The following is a 24,194-nucleotide window of genomic DNA, read 5'->3' on the forward strand; positions in this document are numbered from 1 at the left end:
CGATCCACATCTCAGATGGCCTACATAGCCTTAAATTTAACTCTTTATTGACTAAAGAGGCGTACTTAAATTGCACATTAATATATGCTCCTGTTTTGGTAAAGAATATCCGATCATACGCCAAGCAAAATCTGAAAGGGCTTATTAACTAAAAAAAAGAGATTAGTCTGTGTATCACAAGTTACACGGTCAGTGGATCCCCCGGTCAAACAGTGTTTGAGCGAACTCCGCAAGCAAGGACAAGTCACACATTTCTAAAAGTGTACAAAAAATCAGCAGCAGAGGCACATGACACATTCAAACATGCATGCAGGTGTCCAAAAACAGGCACCATGAGAAATGAAGAAGGTGGCCTACAGATTGCAACAAGCACGTGAACATTTTGACTGAGCATCCTTTTCTCCTCTCGGGAATCAAGATCTGAAAAAGAGGCTTGAAATTTCAAAGATGGCACTTCATTTTGGTATTTGTTAGCACAAACAAAATAACATGGCTCAAGCGAATTACAGTAATGCTAATAGAAGTTATATTCCACAGGTCTTAATAGCAAGGTACTTGTAACTTTCAATTGGAATTACATTACACACCAGGGAGTGGATCTCACAAACTCCTAAAAGTCTTTTGTTCCTCTACTCTATTCAGCAATGAATCCTTATTGTTGTTTAGCTTTGTTTATATTTGATTGAATTAGTACACAAAACAAGATGCACGCGTGGAAAATGATCAATTATTGAAGCAAACACGTTGTTAAAATGTTCAATCGCAAAACCTAATTCCAAAGACACACTGATTACATCAAAAACAGAAATATTAAACTTCCAGGCAAAATCAATTGTATTAAAGATTTTGCTGAAGTAAAACATAGGATATGGATCACTCACTTAACGTCATCAATTCCATTCACTTATCTAAATCTCTCATAGCTGGCCATCTTAATTCCACTCACACATCCTGTCACATGGTGTTTGGCATCATTTAGTAAAGTTCATTTTCAGTTCTAAATCTCTAATGCTTACCAGAAGGCTGAACTGAAGAAACATCCCAGGGATTGGATTTAGCATTATTTTAATTCTATGATGATGCCAATAAAGAATGACACACACTCCATTGAATTGACATCTTAGTGCGAAGGTGGATGAGAGTGGACCCTAACGCCTTAAGACAGACCAAGATCCTGATTATTCATCCTAAAGCCCGAAATTCATTCCACACTGTCAGTGTCAAATTGTAGAATCACTGCCCGAGGATTTTCAGAAGATGTCCTGATGTGTATCACTTAGGAGAAGCTGACTCAGGTGGCTCCCTCTCACACATGTTTACCACCATCCTTGGCAAACTCCAACTTAGGGCAGACTTAAGACAGCCCACGCATCACCGTATATCTTCTGAAAGTGCTCTGGCGGTGATTGTACAATTTGTCATAGATCGTGTGTCTTTAGTCTTCTTACACTACGTGGCTGTATTGATTTGAAGCCACACATTGCCAGGTTGAACTCCACCTTCCCCTCCCTTTGCGCCCTTCTGGGCCCCATTTGAGTATTATACACTCTTTAATCCACACTTTATTGGGGTGCACTATGGCAAACTTGACTTGAACCCATCAAGTGTCCCTTATCTTTAGGTCCTGATGAGACCTCACATTTCCCTTTCTGGGGCCGAAACGTCATCGGCTTACTTTATAAACAAACCGTTATGGGCCTTTTTTCCAAAAATAATGTAGAGGCCGTTGTATAGATATTGTTACGAGGCTGTTTTCATGTAACCTTGTTACTTATTACAATTGGCCACTACTTGTATGTGGTTTTATTTTTTCACCCGGAACACTGAGCACTGTTGATTTGTCACCTTTGATAAATGCAATACTATTTTGTGTAAACAGTATCTGGTTTCTCGAGAATGCTTTTCCTACAACATCCTAATTCCAGTGACTGAATGCAATTATGCTTTGTTCTTATTAATTATTTATACATTGTCCGCAAACCCGTTGTTTTCATTGATATAACTTTCATAATAGCATGCACACACTTTGGCGAAAGTTAACTTTTATAGGTCTGGCCGTTGATTCAGTCTCACCAGACTATTGTTCTTTAAAAAAAAATATCACACATAATAGACATATACAAAGGGGCCTTTAGTCGGCAGGGCTAATCCTCTGGTCTGTTGAATTGCTATTCATATTTAGCTTTCACCCAACACCGCATCGGGCAGTGGGTCAACACGCTTTACCCAATAGCTCGCTTCAGTGTCCATATTTTTCATGTCTACTTAAAATAGTTAATTTCCCTGCACTAATAAAGCTCTTGTAAAGTGTGCTTTTTAAATTGTAATTTTGTGTTAGCTTTAAAAACATTTACTTACCTTGCCTGCACTTCAGGTGTGCCCGGTCTCCTTTCTGAAGGACTCCCATCTGCTACTGTCTCAGCACAGAAAAAACACTGGATGAAAAGACACACCTTCTAAGGCTCTGCAGAGCTAATCTCTACCACCAGCCAAAACAATGTTATCCTGCTCTTCTATCTCGAACACCCCATCTATCATACCATTAAGCACTGCGTCCTAAGACAAGATAAGAGCGCCTCTCTGATTAAACCCTCACAACAAGATAACTCTTTCAACAGATACAGCCCTTTACAAACCACACACTCTGCATGTAGTTTCAATAGGAATTCCTCAGATTTTTCACCATTAATAACTTTGCGCCCGTTCAGTGAATCCCCACAACACTTGAAATACCTATTCCTCTTTTTACATTGGCGGATTATGCAAAGTTTTAGGGGAATTCATCAGGAGGGTGCAAAGAAAAAAGGTGGATCCAAAAACGCACATGGGCACCAATGCATTTCCAATAGACTTTGTACTCCTGCATAACGCGAAAACGGCTGGACGGATTTGAATGAAATGTGGCAGGATTACACATTATGGTGCACAGATAATCATTTTGGGTACCACCGGTAAGTAGGATAAGCATTTAAGTTTTGTAAGGCATTTTAACTAAGTGATATCTATAGTCGTGGCATTTTCACCAAATTTTGCAGTATTTCGTGACCGTTCTGCTGTACATAGCGATGACAGTTCATTATGTGATTTGCTAATGACTGCCTTTAGAAAAGTTAAAGGCAGCCACGTTGTTTTAGGTACACTTTGGATGTGTTCTGCGTTACAGCTACTCGGCTCAATTCCACGACACTCTACGCTATTCCACTGTAAGCCAATGCACTGTACCTCAATCCACTATAAGCCAGCCCACTCTACACCACTACACACTATGTCACTCCCCTTAACTGTACGCAATTGCACTGTACGGCAGTCCATTCATCCACACTAAGCTACTGCACTGTACACAACTCCACTGCACGCAATTCCACTCTATGCCACTCTACTGTACGACATTGTCTGCTCCACTCCACTGTACACCATTGCAGTGTATGCCAATGCACTCTACACTTTTCCACTCTACGCTTCACTGCTGTTCAACATCCCATTCTATGCTATCCCACTCTGTGCTACTCTACGCCACTCTACTATACACATTTTTTGTATGCCACTCCACACCAGTCTACCCTAGCCAATGCCATTCCACTCTATGCCACTCTACTCCACAACAGTCTACTCTACCCCAATCTATGCCACTCCAGTCTATGCTACTCTACCATACGCTCTTCCATTCTGCTATTCAAATGCACCCAACTCCACTCACTCCATTCCATGCCACTTCACTCTACGCCATTTTACTGTATGCCACTATAATATACTTCACTCCACCATACACTGCTTCTCTCTACACCACTACAATCTATGCTGTTACACTCTACCACCCTAGATTCTAGGCCAGTCCATTCTTCGCCACTCCACTGTACCCCACTACACTCTACACCCCTCCAGCATACACTATTCCACTGTGCTACTGAACTCTACGTTATTTGACTCGATGCCACTCCACCACCCTGTACGCTATCCCACTCTATGCCATCTACTGTCCGACACCCCAGTCTACACCACTACACTATACACCACTACAATATATTCCAATCCAATCTACACTTTTCCACTGTATGCAACTACAATTTACAACACCCCATTCTATGCTATCCTACTCTGTGCCACTTCCCTCTACTATACGCTATTCCTTTGTACCCCACTCCACTCTATGCCACTCCACTTCACACCAGTCTACTCTACTCCAGTCTACTCCACTCCAGTCTACTCCACTCCACTCTGGCACTCCATTCTATGCTACTCCATTCCGATTTTCCAATGTATGCAACTCCACTGTCTCAACTCCACCGTACCCCACTACACTCTACACCACTCCAGTATAACGATTCCACTGTACCCACCTACACTCTCTGCCGCTCAGCTCTATGCTTTTTGACTCTATTCTACTCCACTCTACCTAAATACATTGTACACTATTCCACTGTACGGTACTCCACTGCACCCGACTCCACTCTTCGTATTTCCACAGTACACCACTGTACTCTATGCCTATCCACTGTATGCTATTCCAATGTATGCCACTCCAGTGTACGCCATTCTGCTATATGCCACTACACTGTACCTCACTCCACTATACGCTCTCCACTCTACACCACTGCACTCTATGCTACTCCACTTTTCACTGCTGTACTCTATCACACTTCGTTCTATGCCACTCCACTCTTTTCCACTCCACTGCACGCATTCTACTTTATGCCACTACACTCTATGCCACCACTCTCTCCAACACTCCACTGTGTGCCAATCCACTGTCCCCTACTCCACGCCACTCCACTATATAGTGTTCCACTGTATTCATCAACACTCTACACCACTCAACACTATACTATTCGACTATGCCACTCCACTCTACCCACCCTACTATTCCACAGCATGCTACTCCACTGTATCCCTCTTCACTCTACGCCACTCATTGTACGCCACTGCACTCTGTGCCACTCCACATTACCATATTTCAATCTTCATTACTTTAGTGTAAGCCACTCTTGTGTACAACTCCCTGTATGCCACTTCACTGTATACTACACCACTTTACACCTCACACCTGTATGCCAGTCCCCTTTATGCTATTCTACAGTAAGCCATTCTAAGCTCACTACACTGTGTGCTAATCCTCTTTACGCCAGTCTACTCTGCTATTTCACTGTATCCAACTTCACTCTATGCTATTTCACTCCACACCACTGTATGCCACTCCAATGAATGCCGCTCCAGTGTATGCCACTGCAGTGCTTGCCACTGGACTGTATGCTATTCCACTGTATGGCAGTGCACTGTACGCCACTCCACTCTATGCTATTCCACTGTATGCCATTCTACGCCACTCAACTATACTCTATTCCTCTTTATGGCAAGCCAATGTACGCTAGTCTGCTGTACCCCACTCCAATGAATACTATTCCACTCTAACCCCACTCTATTGTATGCCAGTCCAGTCAATGACACTCCATGTAACTCCACTGTACTCTACTCCACTCCATGCCACTCCAGTTTTCACCACTCCACGTCACTCAACTGTATGCTATTCCATTGGATGCCACTCCACTCTACATTATTCCACTGTATGCCACAACACTATACGGTGATCCACTCAACTGCACTCTATGCCACACCACTCTAGTGCACTGTACAACACTATAGTTTGATCTACCTTACTCCACTGTACAACATTGTAATCCACTCTGTGACAGTTTCACACACTCTACATCACGGAATACCACTCCACTGTACAACATGCCACCCCACTCTTTAACACTACTTCACTGATTGCTATGCCACTACTACACTCCACGGTACTGTACTATACGAGATGCCACTCCATTGTATGACACTTTTATAGTACACTCTACCGTACGCCACTCCACTTGACTATACTGTGTGACCGTTTAGCCCACAATACGCCACTGCACGACACTCCAGTGTATGGCACTCCACTTTACAACACTCTACTGTAATCTATAAAACTGCACTGTACAACACTCTATGCCATTGTACGCCACCGTACATCACTGGATGCCCCTACACTGCACTCTACAACACTTTACTCAACTCTATGCCACTCCATGACCCTCAACTCCATAACTCAGCAGTTGATGATACTCCACTGTATGACACTCAACTGTACTGTACAACACCCCACTCCACTGTACAACACACCCCTAGGCTCTACAATACTCCATTCCAATATATGACACACCATGCCACTCCACTATATAACCCTTTACTCCACTTTACACAAAGCCACTCCATCCCACTGTATTCCACTCCACTAGACTCCATGACACTACACTGTATGACACTGTCCTTTACTATACTGTATGACACTGAAATTAACAACACTCAATTAGATGACACTGAACACTATTATTGAAAAATATTTTTATTCAAAAAATAAAAACCATTTAAATTTAATGAAGGTTAAGGATAAGTTTTAGATTGGAAAACGTTACTTATTCTTTATATACGAACCAAACTTAAAGTATACAAACTGGAGAATTTATAAAGTTGTAGTTATTACTTAAATTTCTAATTTACCCACTACTCGATTCAACTTACATTTTATAATTTGCGCACCACCTTTAATTTACTATATTTTGTACACCGCCGTACACATTCTTCTGAATCAGTCACCACACTCCATTAACCCCTTCGCTGCTCGGGGTATTTCCCTGCTGTGCTGGGGGGGGGGGGGCGCGTACAGCGCCCCTATGCTCATGACGAGGTCAGCTCGTCATGAGCGACGGCGCTCCGGTGCTCATGACAAGCTGAGCTCGTCATGACCACGCCCGTTCCAATGGAACGTTCAGCACAGCAGGGGAATCAGCCCAGCGTGCGAGCGTTCCACGGGACGGGCGCGGTCATGACGAGCTCGGCTCGTCATGAGCACCGGAGCGCCGTCGCTCATGACGAGCTGAGCATGCAAGGAGTTAACTATAATCCTCCCTAAATTAGACTTGAGTAGGGCATATATGGGCATCATTGAAAGAAAGAGATTTTGAGATGGTAATATTGGCAACATTTGATCTAATTTTAGTTTTGAATTCCCCCGGATTCAGGTCTAGACACTGTCTTATGTTGAATCCTGTATAGGATAAGCAGTGTCTGTGCATCTGTGTCGATCACTGCTTGCCTCCTCTTTACCCAAAAATATTAGGTGATCCACCAACTTTACTTTTGTTTGAGTGTTTCCCCGGCATATCTAGCTCTTTTAGGTCTCGCCTATCATACGGCGCAAGCTGTCTGTTTACAAAAAAAATATTCTCTGTTTACAATGGTTTAGAGGCCACCCCTTGCTTACTATTAACTGGCACTCTCTTTAGCTTTATTTTTTATTTGTTGCCTCATGTGAGCTTCCTTCCTCTTCTTATATTTGTCTGTCCCCTGGAGTATAATCTTAACTACTTGTGTCCTTTCATTGCTTACTTTTGAGGCACTAGTTTTTGGTTCCGCACTTCGTGAGAGTGCATGTATTTTGGAGCTGAATCCCTCATCTTTCTCCCTCCTCCTCGCTCTGTGTTGTTCTCTCACCTGTGTGCTTTGTGTTCACCTTCTTGTGCTTCTCTCCCTGCATTGCTTTCTCCCCTACCTCCTCCCATCTCCTCATTCCTACCTCCTCCCCATCTCCTCATTCCTACCTCTCACTTGCTCTCCATATTGTTCTCTCTTGCCTGTCGTCTACTTCTTCCCCTCCTTCCGTGTTTTTCTATTCACCTGGCCTTGGTGTTACTTTCCCTACCTGTGCCTAGGTTAAGCTAAAAATGTGTGCTTCGCATAGTGTGCCCCCCTACTTGTATTTTGATGTTTCTGTCATTGCATTCAGATATATTACACAACTAGTAACATCATACCTACAAAAAGTCAGGACTATAGGCTTTGTCAATGGTTGTTAGTTGCATTAGATAAATAAGCAGCAACTATGGCTTGTTTATAATATTGAAAAAGCTTAAACTTAAAGCCCTGGTGACACCAGGTCAGTGTTGCTGCTCCTGAGTTTCCAAAAGAGAAAAGAAATACAGAGAGAAAATGTCCCTCTTAAAAGGATTTCCCTTCCCCTACAACACTCACCTGGCCTGACATCAACTTCTCCACTAGTGAGAAGTGAGAAGTGAGCAGTGTGCGCAGCGCACATCGATGTGCCCGCTGTCACTGCAGTCTGGAAAAAACGGACCTCCTGTGCCAGGGCACAAAACTGAGCCCGATAGAGACTGGTTTCGAGGCCCCTTTTAAAAAGCTGCCGGTGCTCGGCACCGGTGAGACCCGACCCACTTAAAGCCCTGCCTGTGCCCTTCCTGGTGCTTTCCCTACCCTTCCTATCTGTGTTGCTTCCACCACCTTGCTTTAAAAAAATAAAAAATAGAAAAACATTTTTCGCGCTTTTTTTTTTTTTACAGAACTAACTCAGAGAAATTTTTTTATTTAAGGAGTGTGCATGCGTTGTGGACACAACTATAAAATGATGCAACCACATCGTATTGCTTTTTTTGCTTCCTTTTTAGCCATGCTGCACAGCATCGCGGAAAACAATTAGCAAAGCCAATATGTTCCAAAGGCAAGACCCATTGGCTCTGGAGATGCTTGTGGAATTAATTTGCTGTTTACGTGGGTGCATACAGAATTGCTGAAAGCTAATTTAACAAATGTAAACAATTGTAATAGAATAATAAAAAAAGGCACATGGAAAACCAGATTATCCTAATTTTCTAGCTTTAGTCATGTATGAGACCCTTTAAGCTGACTGCTTGATGTTACAGAGTACTAGAAATATATGCCCAGTATGGTCATGTTGCGAGAGCATCTCGTAGGAGGGTAGAGTGAATCAAATGACAGGGAGGGGCACCCGAAAGTCCATGTTTAACTTGGCCCTGCTGGGCTTTTGGATGTCCCAGCTGTCAAGATATCTCTCTATTACTCCTTATGTGGGTTCTATGTGGGGTCTTTTCTTCACTGCTCAGCACGGTGTTGCTGCTGTAAAGGTATATGTAACTTCATGCACAGAATGTCTTTTCAACGGGTCTTTTCTTCATATTGCAGGTAAAATCCTCTTCCGAAGGAGCCACATTCGGGACGTTGCAGTTCGTCGGCTGGTACCGATAGATGAGTACTGCAGGGTAAGCAGCAAAGGAGTTACCACAATTTCCTGTGCGAAACAGACACCTGGTCGATAGGGAAACTATTGTTTTTAATTATTGGCCTTGTTAAGAAATTCTTGGGTTTACCGACAGGCCATTGCCTTTGGCAGGCTGGTGGAGTAACATGTTGGGCACAAATCCATGCAAACGGAGGGCATTGACCTGCAGATGCAGGTTAGAGGATGGCTGGGGATAGTTCCTGGCTAAAGATGGACTCTAAGCACAGAGACACAGGATACAGAGGGTGAGTGGGACCAAGTCCCTGATTAAAGGGTGGATCTGGAGTAGAGACCCTCCTTAATGGGCGAGGCTAAGAATAAAGGCACTTTCTTGAAGAAATTGTTGAAGCACCATAGGATAGGTAGATTAAAAAACCATATCTTCAGGGTTTCTTCATTAGGAGAGTAATAAGATAGGTTGCTATAAAAACCATGCTGTCGGTCATGTGGCTTTTTAGCGCTACAGCGGGTGTCACATTTACACAGCTCAACAGTGCTCTTTTAATAGTCTTAAATGAAAGAGACGCCAAGTTATCTGTGTAAGGACTGCAAATTTTCGAAAGTAGATCGCCTAAGGATCACTATTACTGATAGACTAACCTACTTATCCCTCTGTCCCATCACTGGAATGTTACTCAGAGTGTGGCTGGGGATGGAAGTAGAGAACCCGTTGTTATTCATTCCCTGACCATTTTATATCTTCCTCTTTGCAGGCTCTGATCCAGCTCCCACGGTACATCTCTCAGTGTGAAGATGTCCTCCAGTTCTTCGAGGCCAGGCCTGAGGACCTCAACCCACCCAAAGAGTGAGTAGCGCCATCAGCATTTGTAGAAACTGATCATTTTTGCCTTTTTGCTACAGTGCTTGTTTGATGAGGACATTTCCAAGGTTGTGTGCTGCTCCCTTTCAGTTGCTATGCTTGGTCATCCACATAGGACTTTATCGTGTTCACCTTTGATTCGGTAATGCCCTTTTAGGAAATTGGGAGGGTTGTCCCCGAAGGGCAATGTCTCCCAAAGGCTAGTAAGGTCTGACGAGTGACAATCTCTCGTCAACATGTGACTGAGGTTACCGAGGCCCTGCATGGCTTTCTTTCAGTTTAGGCCGGCCCGCCTCTGCAAAATGTAGACATGTCCTCCAACCATAGAAAGCGGTTTAAAATCAAACAACCGACAACCTTTCACCAGGAGACGCTAGAAGATTAGGGGTTTGCAGTCTGTGTCTCATTTATCCCAAAAGTATTGGGAGCCTGCCCCAAAAAACTTTTGTGTTTTTCTAAATATGGTTGTAATTAGTAGTCATATTCTGCATATCGTATTCAATTATAGCCTTAGTGTGTGGAATAATGAGTATTTGACTTATCGCACAGTTACTGTTAAGACAACTCTGCAGGGAGCACATTTGGAAGGATGGTGTGGATTGTTTAAAGCAGCCACATAACCCTCCAGTGCAAAAGACTGGTTAAGTCAGTTGAAAAAGTTAAGTGAGTTGAGCAGGTGCAATTTCAGTGTCTTACGGAAGGTGAAGATTGTTAGTAAGAGGTGCTTCCTGACGTTTGGGCCACTGATTTGTGAATGATGAGGAGTCCGTGCAGTGTTGTCAGTCACTTGGGAGCTCACAAAGAACCAGTAGTGTTGACCAGTGATGGACATAGGGTTTGAACTTTCACCTTCGTTTAGTAAGGACCCCCTCCAGTCATCTGATTCTCTGCTCAAACAGTAGCTCAAGTTTTTGAAGGGTGCCTGCTGGAGACAGCACCACAGGAAAAAAGCCACAAAGACGTACAAAAAAACTTCTGGATGGAAGTCATTATGGCGAGAAATGGTTCTTGTAGTGAAATATTTTGCCTTGTAAGTGTTCGTATAAAATTGATGGTAGCATTGAAATGTTCTGATTTGTAAAAGCTGGCCTACAGTTGCAGGATGGAAGTCATACATTTTAAGACAGCTGTTCCTCCAGAACGTAAATACTACATTAAGAAAAAAAAGGGAAACTAGGACTGAAACTTGAGGAAAGAAACGGGAGAAAAGCACTGAACCGCTCGGAAGAGCAGAGAGCAGGCCAGCAGGAGTAAAGAGGTTAACTGTGATGCACCACTCAACTGGGCAGTGCAATTGTGCATGCATCACAGGTGTTTGGCCCTAGAATACAAGCATGTCGCACACGCAAGTGCTGAAGCCAAGGCTTCAGATGCCCAGTGCAGGTGCACCAGGAACAGGCAATGCCAGGTCGCATTGGTGTTTGCCCATTGCTCAAGAAGAAGAGCTGTGAGTAAAGCAAGGGTTCATGAATGAACTAGATCAAGTAAACCACCCTCAGAAAATTGAAGCCCTGCCCAGAGCAAGGTAGGAGCTGAGGCGACTGTAATGGATGAGTCGAATGTGGCATCAGGACCTATGGGTTCTTCTCTTGGGGTGGTGTGTCTTTTGATGAGTAGGGGTGTGAGGATTTCATCGGGGTTTTTGGGTTGTTGGGGAGTAAAGTGGGAGAAGCAAATGGCAGAGCAGGAAACTGATAGGTGGAGCTGGTGGATTTCATGTAAATATATTTGTTAAATAAAAGTAAACCATTATTAAAGACCCTAAGCTCAAGTGAGGTATCTACAAGGTTCCAGATGATCTACTGATAGCAGAGTTCTCACTCCAGCTGGATCAAGTTGATAATTTTACTATTCACTATTGATTTTTAACCGACTTTTGCTTAGCTGCCTTTGTGGATTTAAGATCTTGGCAAAGTTCCTACTTCCTCCTCTGTGCCCACTCACATCTGACCCTCCGAGTACTGTCTGGATTTCCCAGGAGTGCCTGATTTTGTATGACTCTTTTACGTATCCAAATGTTCCCTTTATGCTTGAGGATTTGTTCATTGGATTCTGAATACTATCAGCGCGGCATCTACTTTAATAGATAAAAATGGACTCGGGAATGCTGTCTGTGGGATTGTTAAGTGCGGGTACCAGCTCTGTCAGTGAAGACATTGCAGTGTCTGTTTCGAAAGGAACTAGAAAAGAAAACATACCCATGTGTCTGAATAACTATAAACATAAATTACGTTTTGTTATATATTGCTTAACATAGAGGGTCAGGCTGTTTTTCATGCTTCTGTTTTGACAGATGTTTGAAGTTCGCAAAGGTAGAACCATTGATCTGCATAGGACCTGACAGGATAGACTAGTGCAGAAGTCGAGATAACCTACAGCTCCTGATTCAACCAACCGCGCACTTGGCCACGGGGGCCCATCTCCTAGGCACTGGAGCCATCCATCGTTTGACTGTGACGGGCCATGAGTTGGTTCCCTGCCATCCGTGTGGCTCCTCTTCTCTTTGTAGCGTACATCCTATTATGTGAAGCTGAAGCAGCGTTCACTTCCTTGGTCCACTCCAGTTATAGGGTAGGTGTAAATTATCTGTGAAAATACGTCTCTAAACCGTTTCCGAACAAATCAGTTCTTTTTCCCATGGGCAGTGACCATGCAGTCAGCATGTGCAACTTCAGCAGAAGTGACCGGTAGGTGATAAATGATAAAGAAAGCCCTACAGTGGCTACTTTTCTCTCCCACAACAAACTCACTAAACAAATAGGAAAAAAGTGGATCTTGACATTTTTAATGAATTGATGCTCATGTGAAGCAGCTTCATGTCTTCCGGTTGCCAGGAGGGTTCAAAGCCCTGGCATTGGCAGTCATAGCCATTTGTAACAAAGGTCTGCGATACCTGAGAAATTAGCTTAGTCAATACCATCAGAAGAGAGCCTTGAGATCTAATCACCTGCGACTTTTGCACCTCCCAAGGTTTTCCAAGGTCCCTTGAGGCGGTAGGTCTTTCTCTGTACTGACAGCCAGCCAGGCTTTGGAACTCCTTGCCTATCCACCTGTGCATGGCCGAATCTGTACTCTGTTTCAGGAAAGATTTAAAAAACAGGCTCTTTAATCAAGTGTAGATATGAGTGGCCAGTTCTGTAATTCAGTCCCTGCATTTGAGCGCCGGTACATCTCAGTTGAGTTAGCCATGCGCTTTACAAATGACTTTGATTGATTGATATGTACTCATCATTGGACTATATTGCAGCTTACGTGGCTTTTTCATAGGCCACCACAGGGATTTGCAGAGTGGTCAGTGTAGGTGTTGCATGGCTGTTTCATGATTTAAATTTAATTACTTATTAGTGAAGCGCAGCTATCGCCCATGGGCATCTTGGTGCTAGAACTGTATGCAAGAAAGGAATCAATGATGACTGGGCCAGCTGGAGAGAAGCAATAGACAGAAGAGACCGCTAAAAGAACAGAAGTATCTTTAAAAAAAATTATTTTTATTCTTCATTTTACATACATTGAGTCCATACATTCAAGAAGAAATAATCAGTCTCTCAAGTATACAGCGATCAGGCATTTAAACATTCTGAGTATACCTTTACAGGAAGGAAAATATCACTGAAACAATAAGTATATAGGCACTGTACATTGAATCAGTATTTTGAAGCTGCGCATCTTACACACCTCGAAAGTCAGTCCTTGTGTCCCCACTTTTTGGAAATATCTTAAAGACTTAGGGCCAGCTTTAGATCTTGACGATGGGTTACTCTGTCACAACGTCGACAATATCCCGATCGGCGAAATATAAATCCCATAGGATAATGGGATTTATATTTCGGCAAACAGGATATCTGTCACCTTTGTGAATGAGTAAACTCTCCACCAAGACATAAATCAGTCCCTTAATTTCTTAACAGAGCAGCATGCAATCATTTTATAGCTTCTAAGGGTCGAACCTTGTCACGTATAACAATATTGTCAACTCATATAAGTATGGCAAGCGTATCCCCATGATATCGGATAATGCTGCTCATTCCCAACAACCATTACACAACCAATAGAATGAAATTAGGTAGTCTCAACACTCTATCCATCAATGTTAGCCCCAGCTCATCTGTCGAGTATTGTTGAAGAGGAATATATGCATCTTTAAAACCTTGGGAAGTCTGTTCATAAGTTAATGGTCCAGAACCCAGAAAGGCCTTCCTCTATAGTGGGTTTTCTTCGACTGTGGCTATGTGGCGAGAGAGTCCGTCCAGAAGGATCTGGGAGGTCAAGTAATATCAAATAGAAGTTGAGAACATGCTCAGAGAAGGGTCGTGTGAATCATCCTTTCCCCCCTGTGTCGTGTCCCGATACTCTCCTTGATCAACCTGTCGCTTTCATCCGGCATGGTCCCCTCCTCGTGGAAGCAGGCGGTAGTCACCCCAGTTTTGAAGAAGGCAAATTTAGACCCGCTCCTGCCTGAGAACTACCGCCCCATATCTATTCTCCCCTGGACCGCCAAAGTCACTGAGGCTCATGTAAATTCCATTCTGTCTGATCATCTTTCCCGCAACCATATACTGGACCCGAGTCAAAATGGTTTCCGGGCGGGACACAGCACCGAGACTGCTTTGCTCTACATGACCGAGCACATGCGATTGGTGCTCGACTCCGGGCGGACGGCGGCGCTCCTTTTATTAGACCTGAGCGCCGCATTTGATACTGTGTCCCACCGTGTCTTAATTCAGCGCCTAGAGGAAGCTGGAGTAGCGGGGACTGCTCTTCAGTGGTTCCGCTCCTTCCTCTCTGATCGGTCCTTTAAGGTGGCTATACCACCCTGCCAGTCCACCTTCCATCCTTTGGATCTGGGGGTTCCACAGGGCTCTTCGTTGAGCCCGACCTTGTTCAACCTCTATGTGAAACCACTAGCTGCGATCGTCAAACAGTGGGGTTTGACGATGACCTCATATGCAGATGATACGCAGCTGGCGGTGACACTGAGTGGAGATCCTGAAATGGATGCCCCCAGATTCCGCGCTGGACTTGTGGCAGTAGCAAATTGGTTGAGAACCAATTGCTTACAATTGAACGCCAAAAAGACCGAAGTCTTGGTTTTGGGGAAACATGCGGAGCTCTGGGGAGATCAGTGGTGGCCTCCAGAATTGGGCGTCACTCCCGTTCCAGCTTCCGAAGTAAAGAACTTAGGGGTGTGGTTGGATCCGGCGCTTACCTTCACGGGCCATACGAAGAAGGTTGCAGCCACCTGCTACGGCATCTTGCGAGGTCTAAGACCGATACTTAATTTTTTTGATCCCTCCACCCGGCAGCTCGTGGTCCAGGCCTCGGTTCTATCTCGGCTGGACTACGGCAGCGCGCTGCTGCTGGGGATAAACCAGGCTGAGGCATCTAGGCTACAAAGGGTGCAGAATGCTGCGGCGCGGGCCATTGTTGGCCTTCCCAGGCATTGTTCTGTTTCCAGTACTATTTCCACCCTTCACTGGCTGCTGGTCAGACAAAGAATTAAGTTTAAGTCGCTTTGTCTGGCCTTTAAAATCATGAAGCTCTCTTCGCCACCTGCACTCGCTAACTTGCTTATCCCCTATGTCCCATCGAGGTCCCTGAGATCGGAGGCTCTTCATCTCGCGGCCTGCCCCCGTTTTAAACTCAGCAGGATGGGTGGCCGCTCCTACCGAGTGCTTGCCGCTGGTTTGTGGAACTCACTCCCAGTGCACATTCGAGCTCTGGATAATCTGACCGCTTTTAGGCGTGCTATCAAAACCTTCTTGTTTTCTGTACCTGGTTAGCCGTCTTTCTTCTCTTCCTGTGTGTTGTGTTTTAGTACCTGTTCATGCGCCAGGACGCCCCTTTGCTGGGGCAGCTGTGCGCTGTATAAATATTAGTAACATAACATAACATAACATACAAAGCCCTTGAACTTAATCCTTTGAGGGACCAGCAACTAATACAGTTCTCTGTGGGACGCCAACATGTGGTCAGATTTGCAGAGACCTTTAATTAGTCTAACTGCCGTATCTAGGACACATTGAAGCTTTTTTTTTTCACTGGGATGCAGTCAAGTCTAGGTAGATGCTGTTAGTGTAGCTCTGGTGAAAAAGAATCTGGGAACTGACTTGCTGTAGACAAAATTGTGGGATGAAGGGGACAACCTTCCTTAGAGCCTTTAAAGATGAGAAACAGCCGGACCGCAATCGCTGAATTTGCTCCTCGAATTCAAGTTCCCAGTCAAGTCTGATACCAAGATTTGATAACGAGTAAACCTGGGTGGGGCAGTTGCCCATAAAGGTGGTCCATAAAGTATAAGTCCAGACCATCTGACCTCCAATTAGAAGGATCTCTGTCTTCTCTCAAATACGTTTTAAGATATTTTGTATCATCCTGTTCTGACCTGAGAGAAAACAGACTCTCATGTGGTTGGTCTTTCTAGGCATCTGATAGTCAAATCTTAGTAAAAGCTGATGTCATCTGCGTAAGAGGGTGCTTTGAAGCTGTTGTACTTAATCAGATCTCTTTGTGGCTGCATTTAGATAGTGAACAAAATAGGTGACAAGGCTGAGCGTTGAGGCACTCCATAAATGATTCGAAATTCCTTAGAAACAAATGGTGACAGGACTGCTATCTGCGACTTGTCAGCCAGAAAGGACCTGAACCACTGCTGTGCTGGGACGGAAATGCCCACTACCTTTGTGTCAGATACTGATCAACTAGAATGCAATTATTAACCATGTCCAAAGTTGTTGAGGAGTCAAAGAGAAGTGACTTTAGGGAGGCTCAAATCTCTGATGCATCTCAGCTTGTCAAGCACGGCTAGTTTGACTGACTCTGTGCCATGTCTATTGCAGGACCCTGTTTAGGACCAATCCAGAAATCGCCCGGATTCTAGCCGGCCGGAGAGCCTTCATGCTGGGTGTTCCATCTTTTTAATGATGGTAGGCCGAAGGGTAATAGACCTGTATTTCTGTATGATTTGTTGTACAAGCTGTCCTGTTACTTTGTGTGTTGAATGGGCCGTCATAGAGGTTCAATGGATGTTGCAGTATTTATTGCACTGGTGGAGGTAGAGATTTTTGCTTCTAGTCATTCGAGTTGCACGACTGATGGAGTTATAGAGCTGATATTGGAGGGGTGATTTAGGAGGCTGTTGTAGGGATTGCATCAGTGTTGCAGGATTGTTAAAGGGCCATTGAAGATGTCTGGTTAAGCAGCCGCTACTAGGCAGTTCTGCAGATTGTATCACTGCTATAAGGGACACACAAGCTGGTATACCACCTTTACAGCTTTTGTGTGGATTGGGCTGATGTTTTACGTGTTGCTGAGGCCACGGTAAAGGTTATGAAGCTGTTGTAGGGGATTTGTGGACCATTGTAGCAGGTCTCCATGATGGGTTGCGTTTCAGATTTTCACAGTACATAATAGAGGTTTCATGGCTGACGTGGGGTTTTCTTTAGTATATAAGAGCGTTGTCAGTTCCTCATAACCCCTTGGCTCTACCTGGTTATTTAGCTGTTCTAAAGTTTAAACATACCAGAAAAGCGTGTTTGTGTAGTTCATCGTATGGACTGTGTGGCAATATGTAATTAGGATTGCCCTGCAGTAATGCATTCGCTTCTAATAATGTGGTTTAAGACACTGTGGGCAGTGCATAGGCAGTTGTATGGGTTTGGCATGTAATTATTTATAGCGCATGCTAAAAAATGAATTGCCTACAGGCACACCCAATTCTAGCAAATTAGGGAATAGAGGCATGGTGAAAAAGTGATTTGCCCAGGATCAGACAAATTACTCATGTGGGAGCCCAAAATTAGATTCCAAGCCTCTTATTTTCTCAAACTGCAACATAAGCACTAGACTCCCTCTCCCTTTACCACACGTTGTTATTCTGGATTAACCAAGTCATTGTATGAGTAGCCTGTCTGTTGACTATGTTGCTGTTTACTGTTGTGGGATTGGCTTGTACTTCTGTTAGTGTTGGTGTTATAAAGGCTGCCGTAAGTAAGACATGCATCATCACGCATTCACCGGAGTAGTTTGTTCGACGGTGCGCACAGGTCCCTGCAGGGTTTCATTAGAAAATACAGAGTTCAAAAATAAGAACAATATAATGAAAGATCAGTCAAAGGTATTTCCATCGTAAATGTAAAACTAATTGACAAAAACCACCCAAAATCACTTCATGCTTGTGGGACTGGTCTGAATTACTACTATACTAATTCTCTTGTATTTGGGGCTGTCTGTCTTTTTCTGCAGGTCTGTGGCTGATAGGGAAGTATGTATGTGTACATTTTAGATACGAGAAAAAGAGAGAGAGCGAGAGAGAGAAAAAAAGATTGAGATTGTGTTGGTTTGTTTTCTTGTGTAGGAAATACTAGCTAGTATCATTATTCAGCTCTACTGTATTTCCTCACTATTTCAGGATCACAGCTTCTGTTTTGTGCTTTCACCAGAATTTGTTTCTCATATTCTCCTGTAGTGGCTGGGTTCAGGTGGTCATGCTTTGCTCTAGGAAGTGATTAGGGATTTGGTCTCAGGTACAAAATAGCATATTAAATAAGTTATTCCACTCGAAGATGAATGTGTAATGAGGTATTTCTTTAAAAGGCAAAACGTATCAAACCCACAGTAATAACAATAGTGGTTCAATGGAGTACAGTAGTAAAAACCTGACGTGCCTAGGGCTTAATTTTCAAGTTATGATCCAACACACAACTTAATTTTAGTCTCTAGGGGCAAAGTCCTCCCCATGGACAGCCCACTCGCGTAAACACTGTGGAAGGGCCCCTGGCTTTAGGCCTACTGAACGGTATCACCAATGGCATAGCCAACTGATGTAACAGTCTTCTTGGGGACCAACTAAGTCAACTACATCTACCTGAAGCTGTTCAGAATAGCTAAGCTAGTTGGGGATCCTTGCTTCAGCATTCACTAGAAAATGTCCAGAGGGCCCGACAACTCAGAACAGCAGAATGAAATAGTTTTTTTAATAGGATTTATAGTCTTGAGTTATATAATGTCTCACCGTGTCCACGTAGCCTCCCTTGACTCTTGGTTTTCATTTGGGGCTTCTGGTGAGTGAATACATTTGGAGGTGCCTTCAGGATACTGGGTCTTCAATCTTCCTATATCTTGGAAGGAGCCACTTTCTGTCAGTTTACTTTAATTCCTTCCGGGGACTCATTACGACAGTTGTTAATGATTCGTCAGAAAATGTGAAAGCCCAATAAATTGAGAACTGCAACTCGTGGTCAAAAAATACTTTTCCATTGAGCTCCGTCTGGTCTGTGGCACGTCTAGGCCTTTGGTATTCCAGAGGCAATGGAACTTGACCAACGGACTAAAGTCTGAGGTCCAGAGTCCGGTATGAGCCCAGGTGTAATCCATTCCATCTCTCAGAAAACGGAGGTGACTGGCAGTACCATGGGTCTCTGAACATCCAAAGAGGCCGCCATAAGCAATCTGAGACCTGTGCACTGAGTCCAGCACGTACGGCGGGGCATGCATTGGGCTTTAATGCCTGATGGTACTTCCTTGGAAAGTACAGTTATTTCATCAGCAAAGATGAGTAAACCTTCAATCAGGGCTGGTAGTCCATTCCGCTCGTGTCTTTCACAATTCACAGCTACAGTGGCTTGAGTCATTGGACAGCCTCCTTCATTGTAGTTTATCCCTGACCCAGGCAGCATCTAGGGCCTCGAAGGCTGAGCAGTTAATGGGCTCCTCGCCAGCTCCTCATTCTGGGGGTTCTCTTCCTCTTTCAGCAGCCAATCAGCAGGCAGACTGCACAAAAGATACGGCAGAGGGGACGGAGCTTTAAACTCTAGAACAACAGCGGAAAAGCGTTCTAAAATGATAACCGACACTCCGGTTACAACTTTGATGAAATCGCCTATCACGAACGAAGTCCCCAAACAGAATCCCTTTGAGGGTTGGAATTATCACCTCAGCAAAAAAAGAACGACATTTCGGAGAATAGCCTTGAAAAAGTCGTGGGTTACATTCCCTTAACGACGAAACACGTGTCGGCTGTGACGTCTCCAGAAATAAAATAACGACAACCCTGAATGAAGAGGAACTGAAATTTCTTATGAATGTATGACTGGTGTATGGTGGAAACACATGTATATTGCTGAAATCAGAACACTAAACGTGTGCTAAGGAGCATTAAGCAATCAGCAGGCAGTGCCTCTGGTCAGAACCTCTTCCCGACTTGTTAGTACCAGCTGAAGCGTGATGGCTCCAAGACTTACCAGCAGGTAATTTTGAAAAGCTAACACTTCAGCATGTACGTGGCCAAGCAGTCCAACATATATACAGAGATGGGGCTTTGGAAGAGGGCCAAGCTCCAGTGGGGGGGAAGCATCTCTTCAGAATGTGGCTGTCAGTCTGTCAGCGACAAAGAGGGATGTGGGGCTTTCCCCTGAGCTGGCACACTGCAGCCATTGATTCGGTTTCCCCAGCCAGGGAGCTGAAAACAAGCCTCTATTGAGGCAGGATGTGGGGCAGGGGCATAAGGGCACTTGGGCGTTTCATGCTAATGTGAGCATGGTCACAGAAGCCAGTGACCCTCCGAAAGGAAATAGGGCAACCCCGCAGCACAGGGCACACTTACCGCAGACATGCATGCTTGTAAATGTTTATCACACACATACAGACCTACTAGTGGGAAAAGGTTGTACATGCTGGGAGGAGGAGAGGGCACACTGGAAGGGGTATTTCAGAGTCAGCAAGAAAACCCTAGCATATGAGGTCAGGTACCCCTTGTAAAACTTTTAAGGAAAGGTTCGATGCATTATATTGTTACAGATATTGTAGGTGCATATTTTTGTATGCTGTTTCTTTTTTTAGTACCTTGTGGGTGTTTGATTTGCAGTCAATATATTTGCCATCTATGTTTTTACTTTCTACCCATTTATAGTGCTGGTACGGCTGTTCAGGGAGCCTCGCCCATTCATGAGGGCATTACTCAAACTAAAGCTGGTGCCACCCTGTGCATGGTCCTGCAGCCGACCCCCAGTAACAGGGGTGGGGGGTGGGGGTGGACGGGAGGAAGTATTTAGTGGGTGTGAAGAATACGTATGAAACATGCTCCTGTTTCCAGTGACGTGTGTGTGACTGAGGGCCCTTGTGTGACGCGCCCCTGGCCCGTTGATCTGCGTCCGTTGGCGCCTTTTGGGCTCGACTCCGAACAGTTAACCTGTGATTGGAAGTACAACTGCTGATTATAAATGTGGTTTTCCTGCCTGCCTTCCCTCGCTATTTATACACTCTGCGGTTCCACCTCGGATGAGGCACCGCGTGGGCAGACCTGGCCGCGGGGCGAGCCCTGCGGCCCTGGCACCGTGCCCGGCTGCGAGCCTGGCACCGGTCCCTTGGCCTCTTCAATGGGCCCAGTGCTGACTCCAGGAAGGCGTGCCCCGGACCCGGCAGCCCTTGCTCAGCACCCCTGGTGTGGCGTGGCGTGGCGTGGCGGTGGGTATTTCTTCGCCCACGCTATGAAAGTGCTGGCCTCCGTTGGCGAACTTTCAAACCGTAAAGTGTGTCCAACTTTAGGTCGGTCTGAATTTTTACAGTTTGCAGTCCGACAACGGACATCCCTTCTGGCCCCTAATGTATGTCACTCCTGTCCTCACCTGGAGCCTCTCGCTAAGACATACAGGCACGGATTGGAGGGCAGGGTGAAAGTCAGTCAGTCACCTGTTGTAAGTCGAATCTGCCGCATAGATTCGAAAGGCTCGTTCAACACAGTCTACCCAATGAGAAGCCCTGTGTAAAATAATGTTTTATTAGGCATCATATAGCTTGTGATGTTGCATGTATTTCTCATTCTGCAGCTAGAGCTGGGCAGTGCCCTAAGCAGAAAGTCTGCGATGGATACCTAACGCGACTGCTCCAGTTTCCATTATGACCTCTTTTTTAACACCGTATTCGGAGGCAGCTTGTAGGGAACTTGGTAGTGTCCATTGGCTGCGGTTAAATCAAGCATGAATTCCATCCCTCACTAATGAGGCGGCATACGTGCACATGGTATGCGCAAACTCACACACACACACTTGCTGCAGGTGCCCGTGCTTACATTTCCACAGGACTCGAGTTTCGCTTTATTAATGAAGGCCTGTGACTGTGAGTGTGACGCAGTTCACTTGGGGCTTTCCTTCAACATGGCTGGTTGCCATTCCTGCTTGCCCCGTTTACGGACCCCGGGCCAACGGCTGTGGCGATTCCTCATTCACACCCCTCACCTCCATTTTGCACCCTTCTGATGTCTCTGTGGCGCTTTTTGCTCCAGCTTCACTTACGGTTAGGTGCCCCTTTGTTCACTATCACGTGTGATGGTGACAACCTTGCTCCTGGGTTTGAGCACCATCTGTGTGCACACACCCTGTGCTCCTCGGCCCTGCACCGGGTTAAGCCTAAGGCCACCTGGAAGGGAAGGCCTTCCTTAACCTGTGGGTTGCTCGTGTTCAGGGTCGGATTGGGATGATGGCGCGGTGCGTCCATTGGGGCGTAGGGGCGAAGCCCCACTAAGCCCCATGGACCCACCACGTCGTCACTAGAAGCCAAACACAATTATTTAAAAAAATCGCGCTATCTGCCGGCCGGGAAACCGGGAGACACCCGACCTTCCCGGAGTGCGCAAGGGGGGGGGGGGGAGGATCGGGCTGCTGCAGCTGCGCAAGTGTATTTTTGGGCACAAACATGCCCGCGCATGCGCAGATCGTTTTCTTGTGAATTCCCCCTTAGAGAGAGGACCAGGGGGCGGGCCGCAGCCCCCGGGGTTACACAGGGCGACTGGGCGAGGAGTCATGGTGCCCCCCTAGCCAATCCTGGTGCAGGATTGGCTGGTCACTACATAGCCCGGTTACATAACCCCTGACGGATAGCACGGCCGACTTTGGTGCTGGGAAACCAGGTTCGAGCCTCTTATCGAACCATAAAAATGTATACATGACTTACTTTGGTGTTAAATAAATAGATATTTAAAAAAAACAAATAACAATGATGTTCCGACTAAGGTGTGAAATTGGTGTCGAATAAATACATGTTTTTAAAAACAATTAATATTAATCATGTATCATTGGTGCTGGAGTACAAGGTTCGAGACTGGTATTAAACACTGACAAGCTGTGTGCAAGTTATATGGTCATAAAAATACATGAATGATGGATGCAGGATGGGTGGATGCATGAATGGGTGCAGGATGAATGATGGGTGGATGAATGGATGGGTGGATGCATGAATGAATGATGGATGCAGGATGGGTGGATGGGTAGATGAATGAATGATGGATGCAGGATGGATGCAGGGTGGATAGATGGGTGCATGAATGAATGATGGATGCAGGGTGGATGGATGGATGATGGATGAATGATGGGTGGATGAATGGATGGGTGGATGCATGAATGAATGATGGATGCAGGATGGGTGGATGAATGAATGATGGATGCAGGATGGATGCAGGGTGGATGGATGGGTGCATGAATGAATGATGGATGGATGGGTGGGTGGATGCAGGAATATATGCAGGATGGATGATGGATGGGTGGATGGATGGGTGGATGGATGGGTGGATGGATGGGTGCATGAATGAATGAATGAATGATGGATGCTGGATGGGTGGATGGATGGATGGGTGGATGAATGAATGATGGATGCAGGGTGGATGGATGGATGGGTGCATGAATGAATGATGGATGCAGGATGGATGGGTGGATGGATGGATGGATGGTGCATGAATGAATGATGGATGCAGGATGGGTGGATGGATGGGTGGATGGGTGGACACATGAATGGATGCAGGATGAATGATGGGTGGATGGATGGGTGGATGCATGAATGAATGAATGATGGCTGCAGGATGGGTGGATGAATGAATGATGGATGCAGGATGGATGCAGGGTGGATGGATGGATGCATGAATGAATGATGGATGGATGCTGGATGGGTGGATGGATGGATGGGTGGATGAATGAATGATGGATGCAGGATGGGTGGATGGATGGATGGGTGCATGAATGAATGATGGATGCAGGATGGGTGGATGGATGGGTGGACACATGAATGGATGCAGGAATGGATGCAGGATGGATGATGGATTGGTGGATGGGTGGGTGGATGGATGGGTGGGTGGATGGATCGGTGAATGGATGGATGGGTGGATGGATGGGTGAATGGATGGATGCATGAATGAAGGATGGATGGATGCAGGATGGATGGATGGATGGATGGGTGGATGAATGAATGATGGATGCAGGATGGATG

At 45.2% G+C, this 24,194-nt stretch overlaps 1 protein-coding gene across 4 annotated transcripts in view; it reads left to right on the forward strand.

Moving 5' to 3' along the window:
* The window catches only part of SH3PXD2B (SH3 and PX domains 2B), a 305,249-nt gene that overhangs the window by 168,383 nt on the left and 112,672 nt on the right, over window positions 1-24,194 (forward strand). For all 4 annotated transcript variants that reach the window (XR_013598659.1, XM_078653005.1, XM_078653007.1 and 1 more), the window contains exons 4-5: window positions 9,028-9,104; window positions 9,838-9,929. Coding sequence is in view for 3 of the 4 variants with exons in the window: in XM_078653005.1 (XP_078509131.1) it covers window positions 9,028-9,104; window positions 9,838-9,929 (169 nt within the window). In the remaining variant the exon portion in view is untranslated. The remainder of the gene's footprint in view (window positions 1-9,027; window positions 9,105-9,837; window positions 9,930-24,194) is intronic.

This window comes from Lissotriton helveticus, chromosome 7 (genome assembly GCF_964261635.1).
Source record: "Lissotriton helveticus chromosome 7, aLisHel1.1, whole genome shotgun sequence".
Taxonomy (NCBI): Eukaryota; Metazoa; Chordata; class Amphibia; order Caudata; family Salamandridae; genus Lissotriton; species Lissotriton helveticus.